Source organism: Cyprinodon tularosa, unplaced genomic scaffold (genome assembly GCF_016077235.1).
Source record: "Cyprinodon tularosa strain WSP-4 unplaced genomic scaffold, ASM1607723v1 ctg726, whole genome shotgun sequence".
NCBI classification, from domain to species: Eukaryota; Metazoa; Chordata; class Actinopteri; order Cyprinodontiformes; family Cyprinodontidae; genus Cyprinodon; species Cyprinodon tularosa.
The window spans coordinates 713,645-731,576 of NW_024039481.1; the positions used below are offsets into that span (position 1 = coordinate 713,645).

The 17,932-nt window shown below is 37.7% G+C and overlaps 1 protein-coding gene across 1 annotated transcript; it reads left to right on the top strand.

The window, feature by feature from the left end:
• The first annotated feature begins 865 nt into the window (after window positions 1–865).
• On the top strand, window positions 866–13,985 carry dnase1 (deoxyribonuclease I). The gene is made up of 9 exons (XM_038269262.1): window positions 866–997; window positions 3,224–3,382; window positions 7,051–7,139; window positions 7,272–7,352; window positions 7,490–7,605; window positions 11,080–11,192; window positions 11,274–11,428; window positions 11,509–11,602; window positions 13,839–13,985. Exons 1-9 carry the CDS (start codon window positions 899–901, stop codon window positions 13,884–13,886), a joined length of 954 nt encoding a protein of 317 aa, XP_038125190.1. The 5' UTR covers window positions 866–898; the 3' UTR covers window positions 13,887–13,985.
• Window positions 13,986–17,932: the final 3,947 nt, after the last annotated feature.

Consider the following 17,932-nt stretch of genomic DNA (forward strand, 5'->3'; position numbering starts at 1 on the left):
TAAATATGATTCATCTGATTGAGTCCAAATTTGGTATATTTTTACACAACATTTAGATTTAAAAGTCTGTACTACTTTTTTGTGCTATAAATAATATTTTGGTAGTGTTTTGCAATGTTTATGTCAAAGAAAATTTTGGCGAGGTTCAAAAAATGCAAAATATTTTGTATTTTGTCCCTAATATTTCAGGCAGGGTCAAAGCTACAATGGTGCTGACACCAGAAAACCATTCTATGACATCTTACCTTTACAGACGTACCAAAAGTTTCTTCTTAAATCTAATAGCTGTGAGGCTATAAGTGATTTACTTTTGTGTGTTTTTGTCAGGCAGAAATTTATTTATACCCCCTGAGGGTGTAAGAGGTTAACAGATTCTGTCCATAGTTTCTGAGCTGACCTGCAAAGGTAAGTTGGTTGTCGATGTCCAAACCCCGTAAAGACAAACTATATAACCTTAAATTGATTTAATTTGTGGGTAACACAGTAAAAAAGGGCTTAATGCCATATCACAACACACATCATTCAAATTTGCAAAGAGATAAAAATACAGAAATCTATTTTATCTGCACTTTAGACGCGTTTCTGTGTGTTGGTCAACATCTACAACTTTATCTAAAGAGTTGAAGTTTTGTTAATGAAATGTAATAATGTGAAGGGCTGTGAATACTTTTGGAAAGGGCAGCTGCCCATCTAATGCAGCTGTTAGGGCCAAAGTGGAGTTTATGTTGCAGAAATGTTACTATCAAAAGACAAAAATCCAGAAGGAAAGTTAGCTTGTTATACAGTGTGGCAGTTTGAACAGGATTCCTGAGCTAAATTCATCACCCATCCTTCATCTCTGCTCCTAGCATGCAGTCATCACATGAATCAGCAGGTAAACACAAAACCCTGACAGGGGATGTTATCAGCGGCTGGACTCTGGGTTTATATAAACGCTCCTGGGACTAATACAAGCCAGGCTTTGTTAACAGGCTTTCCTCTTCGACTTGCTGAGCAGGTATGCACTTCTTGGCTCTTTGCTTGTTTGCAGTTTGACCGCTGTTGTGCTGATCTGGTTGTCTGACAATCGTTCTCTCTCGCTCAGTTTGAAATGTGTAACCAGGGTAACGAGAAAACGTATGATCCTTCACTGGTGTTATATTTCGTCCACCCTTTTAAAGTTGATTAGAAAAAGCTACATATGGCATAAAATGTTCCTGCTCTCACAGGTGGATCAAGCAGCAGAATGCTGTGAGGTGGTGAAGCAGGTGTTCTGTCTGCTTCACAATCCCACACTGAGGTGGGCGACAACAGGGGATTTAAAGCTGCTCACACCGCTGTACAGTGATCTGATTCTATTAGCTATAATATGTCAGGGCATTAAGCTTTTATATAGTATTGGCTCTGTTGGTAAATTTTGTTCCGTTATTGTTATAAAGAACATGTTTTGTAAACGGAAATGTTGTTTTTACACTTTTTCTATTCAAAGTTCTCTCTCAAAGTATCTTTACCTCAAGCCCAGTTCTTTACCTCAATAATATGTTGTTGCAGACCAATACAAATGCTTCTTCGCTCCTCATTCAAGAACAAATGGTAGAAGAAAGAATGTCTTAACATCAAAATTATGGAGTGGAATTTCTTCCATACAGTTGCAACAGAAAAAATTTGGAAGCGTATTGTATTCATCAAAAAAAAAAAAAAAAATATGACAGCTTATCTCGTAATTACGAGATACCGATCTCGCAATTATGAGATAAGCTGTCAGATTTTTTTTCTTTGGTGAATACAATACGCTTCCGTACGTCCGTAGCTCTTTTTAAAAGATCTCAAAAATCAGTTATAAAAAACATGTTGTTTGCAAAAGTAATGGAACAAAATTCCCTCCATAGACCTAAACCTTTTATAGAATATATTTCAATTCAGATTAATTCAGTTTCAATCCAATTCAGTTCAATTTTCAGTTCAATTCAATATTGATATATTGAACTGTGTTTGCTGAGGAGCGGTGAACATCAGAGAAAACCACAGATTCTGGCAAATCTGAGCTAAATGTAATACTGCAGCTTTACATTTAGATACACAATAGAGGTAATAAAAATGATTTTTAAAAAGACTTAAAGGATGGAAAATAAATTAGAGCTCAATAAGAAAACAAATATCAGGTTAATGTGTTATGAAACAACAGGAGGCCATATCATTAGATGAAAATTATCAACACTGGTTCTGTTAAACAAGTTGGACACAACTTTTTTCACCACTAATAGTGAACAAAAGTGTCTGACAGCAGGACTCAGAGCCGTCAGAACCAAGATGAGAAGGACAGCATGAATGAATGCTTATAGTTCTGAATAATGAATATCTCTGTCTCTGCTAGTAATATGTTCCATCTATGTGCTCCTTTAACAGGCGCCACCTTCTGGCTGAACTGGGTTTTGCACCTCATCTTGCAGGGAACAAGTTTACCTGATTTTTACCATATCAAAAAATTATGTCATATTACATAAAAGTGCAATAAGTGTTACCAGTCACCCCCCAAAAATTAAACATTAAATATTATATTGAATCATAACATACACACGGCATCATCAGTGACCCCTCACACCCCCACCATGGACTGTTCTCCCTCTCTAGGTAGAGGCTTTGCAGCATTCCATGCAGGACCAGCAGGTTCTGTAACAGCTTTTCCCCGCTGCCATCAGACTGTTGAACTGTGGAAAAATCTAATCAAGTCACAAATCGAGACTCTGCATCACAACGATAACATACCTATAGAACTCAACTCAAATGTGTTCTACTGCATTTTCGCAACATATATATGTATTTATTTTTGCACTGCTCTGAACTTCCACATCAATGCCTTTTTGCACCACGTCTCTCCCACGTTGTTTACATTTTGATCACTGCTGCACTTAATTGTTCAATTTTCACTGCTAGGCTGCTGCTCAGTCACTATCCTGACTTAAAATCTTTGTTTTGCCCTCCCCATTTTCCTATGCAGGCCAGTTAGTTATACGTCAGCTTGTAAATTTTTTCGGTCATAGTATCTTGATTCATGTATAGCAGCTAATATACGCAACGGTTGAAGTAAGAATCATTTACATTCCCATTGAGTTCCATCCCAGTGTTCACGGGGATGGACGTCTGTGAATAAACTGCCTTTTATTAGTTTATCTCAACCAAATGGTGATTCTGTTCTCTAAACTTCTAGTTTCCACTTGCTAACTCTACCATCTTCCACATTTAGATCTGTCCTCTGTGGTCCAGGATGCGGCTGCTGTGCTCTGTGGTGTTCTTTGTGGCTCTGCTGCATCTGTCCTCCTCCCTCCTGCTGGGGGCCTTCAACATCAAAGCATTTGGGGACACAAAAGCCTCCGACTCGAATCTGATGAACATCATTACCAAGGTCTGCATCTCCACTCAGCGTTCACAGTTCTTTAACTATAATCTTTCATTCTGTTGTTGTTGTTGCTTGAATGAAATCACAGAGATAAAAAAAATGTTGCAGAAATCAGACATTAAATATATGCCTCTAAAGTCAGAGAGCAGTTTGGTTTTCTTTGTTGCATTTAGATTTTTGTATTTTATTACTCCCCCCAAACTTAATTACAATTAACAGTAAAAACTGTATTTTGCTTTTTTAAAATATGAAATCCCCCATTCATAAACACAACCACATATTAATCACATTTTGGTCACATTGTTTATAAACAGAAAAGGGCATCAGCTGTATCTTTTCAAATTTTGTATTTATTATTATTCATAATGAGTCCAGAGCTTATGTCCAACGACAGTCTAACTTATGCATAATTTCGCCTGGAGGCGCCTGGCCTGCATAAAAAGATTTCTTTGATCGTGGTATTAAACTAGTTGCTGATTACCGCCCATCAAAAAAATAAATATAAAGAACAAACAAAAAAGAAAATAAGAAGGTTGGCACTCACGGAAGATTCAGCGTCATGTCTGCTAGTGTTGGTAGTGGCTGTGGGCGTGAATGCAGGGAGGATCTATCACGCTCACCTTCTCACTCACCCTACAACTGCCAAATTGATGAGATCATGCTGATGTTGGAGAAGAGCTAGTATGTATTCCCGTCTCAGCCTTGCAGACCCTCCATCTCTTGTGGAACATTTGAAGTCTTGGGGAGTACTGACAGTTTCCTCCTGTGAACCCTCTTTTTATCCAAAATGCTGCCAATAAACCGTTATACATTAGCAGTACGTTAGAAACACGTTTAGCATTCGCCTGGAACATTTCAAATACAATAATATGTGTTGGATACGTTCCTGATAAGTTATGCTCAAGTTGCTAATAGGTTTTGGATAAGCTAGACACCACGATTTATGAGTAAACTTGATCAAAATGATCAAACAACTTACCTGCAACTTATGCCCCACGTATGAGCATGAGCTGACATAACTTGCCGTATGTCGACATGAGCCAGTGTGTTTCAGCGTGCTCATAACTTATACAAAAGTGACACATAATTTATACAATGTATGCCCGGATTTATCGTATGCCAGGAATACGCTGGCTAAATCATCAAGGTGTGACAGACGCTTTAGAGATTAAACTAACAGATTCTGCAGAGTGGGAGAATACAGATAGAATGAAGCAGAATGATGAAAAATGGGTCCCTATGTCCTCCAGCAGTCTAAGCCTATAGCAGCATAACTATAGAGAAAACTCAGGATAACCTACTTTTAAGTCTAGCCTTAAAAGTAGACAGGGTGTCTGCCTCATGGACTAAAACTGGTAGTTGGTTCCACAGGAGAGGAGCGTGAAAAAGATCTGACTCCCATTCTACTTTTAGAAATTCTAGGAACCACTAGTAAACCTGCAGATTGAGAGCGAAGTGCTCTGTTAGGAACATAAGGAACAATCAGATCTCTGATATCAGATGGAGCTTGGCCATTTAAGGCTTTATATGTGAGAAGGAGGATTTTAAATTCTATCCTGGATTTAACAGGAAGCCAATGAAGAGAAGCCAGGATAGGAGAGATATGATCTCTGTTTTTCATTTCCATCAGAACTCTGGCTGCAGCATTTTGGATCAGCTGAAGGCTTTTAACTACAGTTTGTGGACTTCCTGATAGTAAAGAATTACAATAATCCAGTCTTGAAGTAACAAATGCATGGACTAGTTTCTCAGCATCAACCCTGGACAGGATATTTCTAATTTTTACAATATTTCGCAGATGAAAGAAGGAAATTCTAGAAACCTCTTTGATATGGGAAATAACACCAAGATTTTTTACTTTATTAGCTGAGATCAATTTAATCCCATCCAAATGAAGTGACTGACTAATCAGCTTCTGTTCCAAAGACTAACTTCTGTTTTTTCTGCATTCAGAAGCAGAAAGTTAAGAGTAATCCAGGCAAAGGCAAAGGCTTGATTTCAACTTTGGTAGGGACACTATTGGTCTGATATCATTGGTCCCTTTGCAAAATGATGCATGCTCATTTTTGTATGCTTGACGGGAAAATCAGGGTGTATTTTGTTTAAAGAGTAAAGCAGCATTTCTTGCTACATTGTAAAAATGTGATAAGCGCTACACACACTAGATGCTGTTTATCAATGTTTGAAGCATCATCGGCTCTGATGAATGAGGAATTATGACTTTTTTCCACTTTGAAAAGGTTTGCATTTGAAATTACCAGCGATTAAAACAGAAAGTAAATATGTGCCTATGTAACAAAATATAGTCTAAATATGTCTGTTTTATGTGGATTTATCCTGTTTTTTCTTTTGAAGATATACAATTGTGCAGAGGTAAAACCCACTCTTATCTTTTATATATTCTCTCTGTATCATGAAACAAAGCAAAAATAATAGATTTAAGGGACACCAAATAAATTTCTTCTATAATTACTCTATTTAACCCATATCATGTATTTTTATCTTGGGCTGAAACAATTCATCGGAATAATCAAATATTGAAATGCCAACAAATTTAGTAATCAATTAATTGTTAACTGGAGTATTGAGACTCTAAACCATGTCTTTAGCTCACAGAGCGACCCACATCATACCAAAATAGTAAAAAAATATATATTCAAAAATGTTTTCGTCTGTCAATATTCTCCATCCAGAACCCCTCTACTGCTGCAACAAAGCTGTATTGTAAATTATAAACATGTCATTTTTGGTTGGGACAAGTAGGTCGGTTCAAAATTTTGGTAGGGACATGTCCCTATGGTCCATGTGCAAACCTACGCCCATGAATCCAGGTTTATATGTCTTCAAGAAAATGCCTGTAATCTATGTAATGGGTTAGCTTCCTTTGGATTTATAGACAGATATAGCTGAATATCATCAGCATACCAGTGGGAATTAATCCCATGCTGCCTGATAATTCTACCAAATGGGGGCATATATAAAGAGAATTGGTCCTAGCACTGATCCCGGTGGTACTCCACAGGTAGCCCTGGAGCATAAGGAACTTTTATCATTAATGTGAACAAACTGAATTCGATCAGATAGATAAGATCTAAACCAGTCTAGTGCTGTTCCTTTAATTCCTACAAAATATTCAAGTCTTTGAATATTATAAATATATTATAAATGCAGCACTGAGATCTAAAAGGACAAGTACAGATACAAGTCCATTATCTGAGGCCATGAGAATATAATTTTTGACTTTCACCAAGGCTCTGTCAGTGCTATGATGAGCCCTAAAACCAGATTGAAATGCTTCAAAGAGTTCATTATGGTGTAAGTGGTCGCACACTTGTTTGGCAAATACTTTCTCAGAAATTTCAGTTCAACCTCAAGGATGACTGTTTCAGACTGTAAAATGATTAAAAGGGTGCTTTCCCTACTATATCTCAATGAGATTTTTTACTAAATGCAATAAAAAGCTTTTCTGATTAACTAACGATTAGGAAGAAACTTCATAAACTATCTCCCTTCTGCACCTTTGTGTTATAACTTAACTAAGTTGGATGCGTAAAACCAGTGCTGCAGTGTTTCTCAATAGATATTTGCTCTACGCTGCAAGTAACCTGAAAACAGGGTTGGTACATACAGAACAAAGAGCATAAAGAAATACTCTTCCTCTGTTTTTTTTGCAGATTGTCCGTCGCTATGACATCATTCTGATCCAGGAGGTCAGAGACAGCGACCTTTCAGCAACCAAAGAATTAATGGACTATGTCAACAAGTTAGAGTCACTCATACCCAGCATCCACTGCACCATTATGCTAACATAGCATCAATGTTTCTAAAAGAAGTAGCAGTAAAGTTTCAGAAAATCATAACATCTTTCTAATGTTTATTTGTGCGTTTTCCCCAGAGCTTCTTCTGATTACCGCTACATTGTGAGTGAGCCTCTGGGTCGCAGCACCTACACAGAGAGGTACCTCTTCCTTTACAGGTAGGAATAAGCAAATCTATATAAAATCATATAAAATAAATGTTCTTATTCTTCTATTTTATACATTCTGCTTTTCAATGTGTAGCACTTTAACACCTCAGCTCCTGATGTAATTCTCTTTAACCCTTTATCTGCAGGCATGCAAGTGTATCGGTGGTTAAAAGCTACACCTATGATGATGGCTGTGAGTCCTGTGGGACAGATGCTTTCATCAGGGAACCTTTTGTTGTCCAGTTCTCATCCAAATATACCGGTATGCTTTAAAACACTTCCTCTGTTTCAGTAACATTTATTCTCCAAACACCCAGACTTTGATGTTCTCTTTAAAGGGTAACTTACCCCAAAACCACAATTTTTGCAGATAAAATAAGTCTCTCAGTGTCTAAAAGATACTATTTATCTTTTGTTTGGTAAACTTGTTTAGCAATGCAAACTTAGTGCTGCCTTCCTGTTGAAAGGTGGCTATTAACTTTAATATTTCCTATTGGTTTCAATGGTTCATGTAGCGTCCCAGCAATTCTATGCACAAAGACCCTGGGCCCAGAATCTTCTTTCTGCAAGACAACAGTTTTAAAGACTCTGCAGGGGTTTCCAAAGAAAATTAACCACGCAACAGACCGGTGATCCTCTAAAAATACATATTCAGTTAAAATATACGTTATTAATTCCAAAGAGAAATTAAATACATCGAATAATGAAAATGAATAAAAATAAATATGTTTTTCATATATTTATTTATACCTATGAAGTAGTTATATTAGTTTTTTTAATAAATAAATTTTTCAAAATAACATTCATCATTTTAAATGTATTTTTATTTATTTAATTTGTTGATTTTATGATTTAGTTGTATACCGGTATTTAATATTTAAATCATGGATCAAAATAAATAATAGATGTTACATCTGCTTATTTCATTGTACTTTTATCCATCATTTTGGCCCTCCATAGACCTCAGTCATCACATCATGGTATATAAAATACATAGAAAACCAAGTTAATTGAAATAAATAAAATCGCTTTAGGAACCACTAGAAATAAGAGCGCCTAATGTGTCTTCCTGAAATAAGACAAAGGACACAGCAGCGTTTTATATATTCATATGCAGATGATGCACAGCTATACATGTCTGTATCTCCTGATGATATGAGCTCTGCCAATAAGCTTTTTGAATGCTCTATTGGTGTAAAGACAACCTGGAAAACTATTCAATCCATTCTGAACTCTTTGGTTTAGCCTTGTGTGCATGTTAAGAGCCTTGGTGTGATAATGGATTGCAGTCTAAACTTTTTAAAAACTGACCTAGAAAAAACAAATTTATGCTCTTTTTTTCTTAAATTTTCTATATTTTTCTAATCTCGCTCTGGGATTAGATGTCCCAGAACTAGAAGATAGTCCAACAACGTTTCTTTCACATGCAAACCATTATGACTGTTCCCATAAGGTTCCCCTTGATACTTGTAAGGTAAAATTTATTGAAAATTATTTAGGGAGTATAATTGTATACAGCGGACATGAATAAAGAGTATATGAACTAAGGAAAGAGAGAGAAAGACAGGCAGACGGGCAGGAAAGACTGAATTAAAAGAGATTAAATAAAACAAAACAGCAAAAATAAACACAGAAGATATACAGTGACTCCTACAAGTCTGCTTCCATACCTGTTTGAGATGAGAGGAGCACAAAACAGAGAGCATAACAGCAAAAAGAGGACAACAAACAACCAGAGTAAACATCAAAATAAGGTTCAAGACCAGCAGGCCAGTCTCAGTCAGAGAAACAGGACTACACTATAAAAACAGGTCTTCACGAACATCTATAAACAAAGGTGTTTATGGCAGCAGCACAGCTGATATTTCCCTCCAGATGGTGTCCAGGAGATTGCCTTTATCATTGAGCCCCAAACCTCCGAACCGCACTCCAGCAGTGAAAGCTGTTCCCCATCAGGGTGAGGAGGCACTCTGCCTCAAGAACTGTGCAGGTCACCTGGCTGGTGTCCTCACAGACATCCAGGAATCCTTAGAGGGTAAAGGCTGGTTTGGATTCAGACGGTGTGCCCAGACGGACACGCACAGAAGCAGACAGGCTGGATCCAGTAGAGTCAAAGTTTGGTTCAGGCAAACAGATCATATGGGACAGGCAGGCCAGTGGGTGAAAGGGAACGGAATCAAGAAATCAGAATCACTAGGGAAATGCTGAAACAATCTCACCACTGGTTAAGGAATTAACTCGTCTGAAGATACATGAACCTTAGAAATAACTAAAACTAACGAAACAGAAATCAAACAAACAATGATCTGGCCCCGATAGCTGGAACTGAACCCAATATAAGGAACAAACAGGCTGAGAAGTATTCGTGCACGGGGATTGTATCCCACCTGCCGTACAGCCACACCCATCCCACACCTAAGAAAGGTAGAATAATCGAAAAAGTACCTGAAAATAGAGGCCAGGGACATAAACAAGAGGTCACAGATTAGTGGACCAGGCTCCGGATCTGGACCCACCTGCTGGCTAATCCGGACCCAACCTGATTAAAAATATTTATAAATTACCGCATGTTGTTCGACGAGAGTGTCTAAATTCACTTGCACCTCTTCTCCTGTTAATATGGTAAAACCGTCCAGAGCGTCCGGCACCAGGCTACAAGGGATACAAATGATCCAATGAGCTGCTGTCAGTTTGGGTTGCTGCTGCTGCTACTTTTAGACACAGCAGGCAAACCTGTGGTAAGCCGGGCGATGGGAAAGAAGGAGAAGATGATGAGAAAAAGAGAGCAGAGAAAGTGTGGACTGCTGCAAGAACTGCGGTGAACTGGTGAAAGAAAAGTGAAATGGTGCTCAAAGATGACCCTGAACATTTAGAGGATGTTTGGCTCAACCTGCTGCTGTGAAGCAGGATTCTCCACCATGAACAGAATCAACAATAAATATGGATCCAGGCTCAAAATGAGCACCTTGATCTCTGCTTTAGAACGGCTTTGTCTCCATTCAAACCCAGGTTTAAAGCCTTGCAGGGCAGCATAAAGCCCACTGCTCTCATTATGCTATAAAATTCAATTCATTTTATTTATATAGTGTCAATTCACAACACGTGATATCAAAGCCGTTTACAATTCAACCAGATCATAAAGTCAAATTGATTCAATTCTATTTAAGGAAAACCAGTTTATTGCATCGACTCATTGACTTGAATGCATCCCTCACAGTAAGCATGCTTATAGCGACAGTGGAGAGGAAAAACTCGTTTTTAACTGGAAGAAACCTCCAGCAGAACCAGGCTCAGTGTGAGCAGCCATCTGCTTAGTCTGACTGGGGTTCAATATGTGAATCACAAAATTGTCTATATACCAAACTGAACGATTGTTGTTCTCTACTTCAGAAACACTTTAGATTTTAAAATGGAAACATTTTCTTTTCTTTTTTTTTTAAATTAATGTATAACATGGATGCATAAACCCCTAATTATATTTACTGGTTGATGATTTTCTGATCTTTAACTGGTTACTCAGATTTTAACATTCTGTTTATAAAGCCTTAAAAGGTCTGACGCCTTCTTATATTTCTTATACTTTTATCGAGTACATCCCAAACAGGTCATTGAAGTCATCCGACAAAAAACTTCTTGTTACGCCTAGCATATGTTGTTATTTAGCCTTCAGCTCTTTCAGGCTTATGATCCACTTCTCTGGATCTCTCTATTAACAGACATCCTCTTTGTTTTCCAGCCTCAAGCAGCTTCACCCTGATCCCCCAGCATACCTCTCCAGACTCGGCTGTGAAGGAGATAAATTCTCTCTACGACGTGGTGGTCGATGTCCGCAATCGGTGGAACACCAATGTGAATAAACTCTAAGTGAAGACATTAAGGTAATGAGATGGGCAGCTGCAGCACAGTTAACCCTCCACCCTCTCTGTGCAGAACATTGTGCTGCTGGGGGATTTCAACGCAGGCTGTAGTTACGTGACGACCTCTGAGTGGCAACAGATCCGGCTCTTCACAGACAAGACCTTCCACTGGTTGATCCCAGATACGGCTGACACCACCGTCGGCCAGTCTTTCTGCCCTTATGACAGGTAGATCCATACTAACACAGCTGCACCAACACATGAACTCCATGATTCACTCTTTCTACTCATTTCTTTGTTTCTTGCAGGATTGTGGTCACGACTGACATGAATAAGGGAGTGGTGCAGGGCAGCGCAAGAGTTTATAACTTCATGGCTGACATGAATCTCAGTAGCAGTGGGGTAAGAGCTAATCATATTCAGTGGTCAGATAACATCCATGTTTTTCCTCTCTTTATCCCTGCTGGGGTTGTGAGGGGTGGTGCCTATCTCCAGCATATATATACAAATACATTTATATATATATATTATATATATATATATATATATATATATATATATATATATTAGGGGTGGAACGGTTCACAAAATCCACGGTTCGGTTCGGTTCATGGTTTCGTGGTCATGGTTTTCGGTTTGGTTCGGTATATTTTGATTGTTACCCCGAAATCCCATAAACATTAATGAAGAAATCCCAAAAAATTAATGAATTGTAATTATTGTTAATGATCCGCGGAAGCCCTGGATCATTTCCGCATGTTTTTTTCTGCTTTGAACTGAATCATCTCGCGCATGCCCTCTACGATCTCCAAGGAACTCAGAGCAGAGCGGACGGGAGCCACAGCGGAGGCTGAAGGCTTTGCCTTGTGCAGGCAGTCTGGAGCGCAGCGGGGCGGGGCGCTGACGGAGTATGTGGGATTTCGGGGTTAGCATGACATGTTGGTCTTTTTGGAGTTTATTCCAGACCTTCACCCCACTGACTGAAATGCACATTCTCTTCAAGGTGGTTCGAACCCTCAAGGTTCTGAATTTAAGGTTTTCCCTGTAATAATAGCCCCCCACTCCAACAGGCAACAGCTTTTGAATATTTTCTGGTAGTTGTTTGTTTCTAGCTTCAAACATAAACTGAGCTGTTTGAAATTCTACCAGATCTGAGAGTTTTAGGAGGCAAGACTCTATAAATATTAGGTTAGTATGATGGTGGAATCCTGCTTATGAACCATTCTGATGGCCTTGTTTTGTAATGTGCATAACGGTAGCAGCGAGGTTTTATAGTTGTTGCCCCGTATTTCTACATAGTAACTCAAGTAGAGTAATATAAGTGAGGAATCAGAATGTGAAGTGCAGCACAATTTAGTAAATGTTTTGCTTTTTTTTAGTTAGCAACACTTCTGCATGTTTTAGTTTGAATGTATTTTATATGTCTCCAGCAAGTCTTATTGTCTATCATTACTCCCAAGAACTTAATTTCCTTAACTCTTTCTACTGTTGCATTATCTATCAGGATATTTAAATTTGTTTCACTTTCACAGTTTACAAACAACATAAACTTGGTTTATGATTAGCTGCTTAAAGAGAAAGTTAGAAAGTTAGAAAATTATTGCACTCTGCCTCACGACATCAGTGGCCCCTCAGGGAGATTGGGTATATTTTTATTTATTTATTTTTTTTATGGGTAGGTGGGGCGGTGTCAGTGTCGGTATTATCTGTAGTCCGTGGGTTAATCATTCCTTTACATAAAACATGATGGCCACTAAACTTCCAGTACAAGGAGGGGCTGCTCAGAGAGCATGAGGATTATGTAGACATGCATCAATACAGCAAAACACCACTTTGTGCTTGATTCTGATGAAAGGTTAAAAGGTCAACTTTGGCTGTGACTCCATCCTGGAGAGACATATCAGCTGTGCTGCTACCATCTACACCTTTCTTTCTAGATGTTGAAAAAATAATACAACCTCTTTTTGCATTTACTTAATTATATTCAGTGACTTTAACACCATTGTTTTATGTTCTACCCTGATAACATGAAACAATTGTGTTAATATGATGAAATAAAAGCCAACAATGGTTGCATTATTTTTTCAGTGGCTGGAGGTGCAACTCTTTCATCCTCTGACATGGGATGACATTTTTATATCTCCGCTTCTGTCTCCTTGAACCCCAGTCGGCCTCAGCAGATGGCCGCTCACACTGAGCCTGGTTCTGCTGGAGGTTTCTTTCTGTTAAAAGGGAGTTTTTCCTCTCCACTGTCGCTACAAGCATGCTTGGTGTGAGGGATTGCATTTGAGTCAATGAGTCGGTGCAATCAACTGGTTTTCCTTAGATAGAAAACTTTGAATCAATCTGACTGTATGATCTGGTGAATTGTAAAGCACCTTGAGATGACGTGTTGTGAATTGGCGCTATAGAAATAAACTGAAATTAAGTATTAGTTTGAGGGTAAATATAAGTCACATTAGACGTGGTAACGTTTTTTTTTTTTTTTTCATCATGGTCTCATTTGTCAAAGTCCAAACAACATGACATTTTAATAAATGTTGATGCATTTGGATGGCCCCAGTTATTTTTACAATGTCTGCTCTATTTAATCATCTCTCCCCTATCTAATGACCACTGTTTGCTTTGTCTCCTTCAGGCACTGGATGTTAGTGACCATTTCCCAGTGGAGGTGAAGCTGGCCTGAGATGTCTTGCTGCCTGAATCATGACTCACAGCTGAGAAGAGACTCAACAATCATGGACTCATGAAATTAAATACTTAAATTAATAAATAATGATTCCTGTTCCTGTGTCCATGTTCCTCTGTTTTCTGTTTTGCAAAGTGAAGCTCAGTTATGGTAAAATTTGAACTTAAGATGCGGTCATCTTAAAACAAATGACAATATGTGTAAATTTTTCCATTTAGGCCTATATATTTAATATATTTGATCCTACATGGGACCTCAACATTCAACATAACGTTCAACATAATTAGGTTAAAAAATACAACCAAAGTAGGACCATTTGGTGTAAACTGTTCTTAATCAGTAACTTTCTACACACATCCATGGGTACTTAAAGGAAAAGTCCGGTCATATTCAGAATACAAACTTCTGAAAGTACTTTAAAAATGAAATTATTACATACCTTTCAATAAATGATAAGTGTTTTTAATTAAGAGTAATTTTCATGTGAATGTGCTTTACTGGAGGCATCCATGTTTGTTAAAGAACACTACTGCCACCTACTGGTTTGTGACGTCACGGTGCGGTATCGGCTGTTGATCAAGTCCAAGTGCTGTAGCTGCTGTTTGTTACAAGCTTAACTATAGCTCTAACTAATTTCAATGGTGAATAATTGTTTTTGATTGCAGATGTGTCTAGTAGTGGCGCTAGGCTCACCGCAGCGTGACGTCACTGCAGGAAGATGTCAGGACTGAGGTGTTAATATATTTGGGCAAAAATGGCTGCCTCCACACTCAGTGATCGCAACGAAAATTATTATTTTTATTTTTTTACTTATTTAGCTAAATTCATTAAATCACCACAAACGTAGTGGTTATAGGTATAAATAATGATCCATGGATTATTCCTTGCTGACCGGACTTTTCCTTTAAGGTGCATTCATAACACACAGGGTGTCTGGAGCAGGGGCAGTGTATTTGCAAGGTATCCCAATGGCAATTGCTCAGGAAAGGGTGGTGAAATGGTCAGCAGTGTATCCCACACTATGAGAGTGGTCACCACTTTGCAGTGGTGTCAAAAGTACCCACATTTGTTACTTAAGTAGAAGTTTAGATACTGCAGTTTAAAAACACTCTGGTAAAAGTAGAAGTATCAACTTGACCTCTTTACTCAAGTAAAAGTGAAAAAGTATGTGCTCCAAAAACTACTTAAAGTATAAAAGTATAAAGTAAACTTTAAAAAAAAAACAGCCAGATGCCACTATATGAATATAAAAGCTCAATTTTTGGACTATTTCTATAAATTCTCTGAGATAGGGCCAAGGATGAGGGAGGTCTGGTTGGTCTCCGTCTCCCGATACGCTCTCGCCTGTGTCCGACCTTTCAGACATTTCAACATCTTTTTCTGAATACCACATTGTAGCATGGCATAGACAATTCACGTTAGCAGTTTGAAGAACACCTGCTTGCTTCTGATGATTTCCTTTAGCTAACCAATGAGTGTTTGCGTTATATGACTCATCCAATCACAATAGTTTTCACTAGATGTGGATGGAGCCAATGATCTGCATTGGATGGAGCACATGACGGGAAATAAAGATTTAGAAACATTAAACCAGGGGAACCAATTAAAAATCAGCTGGTCTGAATAAAGAAAATACATAAAATTTTTAAATTGAAAAAAAAAAAAAAAATTGCCAAAAATTGCATCCTGTGTTATCTCAGAGGAGTTGACACTTATATGACTGTATTCCTATACATCCATCAGTAGTTAAAGGTCAAGGGTCAGCAAATGCTAATTCTACCTGTAAAGCAATAACAGCGTAATTGTCGTTGTCTGATCTGAAGCCTCATTTGGAGCTTCTAAACTGGCTTTTGAAAAACTTTGATAATTTGCTGCTAATATTACAGATTTTTTTAGAATAAAAAACTAGCAGATGTGCACAATCAAACAAAAATTAGAATTACAATTATAGAGCAATCAGTATTATAAAAAAAAAGCCCACACTGTTTCTGAATAGATACATTATTGTATTAGTTAAGTTCTGTTCCGTTTATGTATCTTTCCTTGAAAATATGAAATGTCCCACGCTCCTGAATGCACCATAGCTATCTGACGCTCGTGAATGCATCACACTGGTCTGTGAACGCTGTGCTGTGTTGATGCGCGTTTGATTTTCCGCTTCAGACAAAGCTTTGCAGTTTCCAAACTCACGTCGGCATCACCGTTTATTGTTGTGTGTGAAAAACAAGAGACTAGAAAAAATAAATCAGCCGTACCTCGATCAAAATCTTTGGATTAAATGTTGTTCATAACATCCATATATTTTTTAAATGAATCTTCCATATAATCACAAATGTTTTCCCCAGGAGGGGAATATTTAAACGTTTTTATATCATTAATATAAGAACAAGTAGCTCCATTGGTCATAGTTTAATCAGTTTCCCTCGTTGATATGTGGTTGTTGTAAAGGAAGAAAATATTCTAACATAGTTAACTTTGGAAAAAGGTTGGCTTTTCATTCTTCCCTTCCCCAGGTCCACTCGGCGAGCTGCGTTTGGTAATAAAAACCAACATTGCATGTTGACGTCACAGAATTACGGAGTTTAATCTAATATAAGACAATGGATACACTTAGAAATAAGACAATGCACAAACCTACACCAGAAACTGCAGAACAACAGAGACATACATTCCATTACCTGACATAGGAGGAAAGAAAGCAAAGACGTACAAGACATCTTTGGAGAGTTTGCAAGAGCAAAATCTGATCTTTTTCTTCTATTTAGAAAGCTTTATCCTCTTGTATCTAATCCATTCAAAAAGGGGCTGGCCCTCGGTCCTCCAATCAAACGCCATCTCTGACACTGCTAGGGCTTCCCCTTATTTACTGCAAACATCTGGGGTCATTTGCTTCTTTGTTTTAACAAGAAAAGGCGGAAAGCTTGTCCTGGCATCTAGCATTCCTAAAGTCATAAAACACAAGATAAGCTCTCACAGACAGCTTGTGGAATGCGGGGGTCTCACCATCCCTGGTTGTTTATTCTGAAAGACTTTTGACCTTCTGTAAACCAAGCAGAAATCTCTCCTGCAGGCTTAACTGTTATTCACCCCCCAGGAGATACTCATTCTATGGGCTGGTGGTCTAAATACTTATCCATTAGTAGTTTTAAATCATTAACACAGCCTTGTTCAAAATTAAGAAATATGTTCAAGTGAGAGTGTTTACACATGCCATAAGATTAACTGTATTAAAGTCTAAAAAATAATCATTTTTCTTTAACAGTCCCCGTTTTGAGGTCTGAGACATACAGACCTCACAAATAAAATGATTAAGCCTTCTAATAGAGGAACCAAAAAACTATTTAGTATACTAAAAAACTAAAACATTAGCCCAATTTTTATAACAGTCCCCTTTTTAAACAGCACCTCCTAGGTCCACTGCCAGGTCATGTGTCTAAAGCTAAACTCCATAATCTAAACTTATCAAATGTATCTTGCGCTGTCCAACAATTTAATACTCACCTGATGAACCACAAAATTTTAACCAGTAAAAACTAAACTAAAAAATACATTTCACTTATCAAACATGAAAAATCATAAAACTCAGTTATGTCAATAGAAGAAAACACACAATAGAAATATTAGCCCAAGTATAAAATTAGAAAACCAAAGCAAGATATCTCGAAATTACCAAAAAATGCTCAGCAGACTCAAAAGACAATACTCGCCACAAAAATTACAATTTGTCAATACAAAACAATAACAACATAAAAAATACATCATAAACACATAAAAATTACAAAAGACCTTTTTTTCTTTTTTTTTTTTCACAATTCAACAATAAGAAGTTAGAGTTCGTCTCTATGCTCCTTCGATAGTCTTTCAAAAATGAATATGAATTCTTCGTCAGGAAACGATCCAAAGATACGCGCAAAAAGAAACGAATGTTCTTGAAGAGTTCGCAAAAACGAAAACACGCAATAAAAAGAAGATAAGTTAATGATGATCTTGTAGCTGGATCCTTCACGTGTTCCTCCTCGGTTGTAAACCTCAGGTTTTCACCT

What these genes read in the sequence shown, in the direction of transcription:
- dnase1 (XM_038269262.1), top strand. Translation starts at nt 899, where the DNA reads ATGTTATCAGCGGCTGGACTCTGGGTTTATATAAACGCTCCTGGGACT. An exon ending in AGGTACCTCTTCCTTTACAG is followed by an intron (nt 7,353 to 7,489) that starts GTAGGAATAAGC and finishes CTTTATCTGCAG; the next exon opens with GCATGCAAGTGTATCGGTGG. An exon ending in GCAATCGGTGGAACACCAAT is followed by an intron (nt 11,193 to 11,273) that starts GTGAATAAACTC and finishes CTCTCTGTGCAG; the next exon opens with AACATTGTGCTGCTGGGGGA.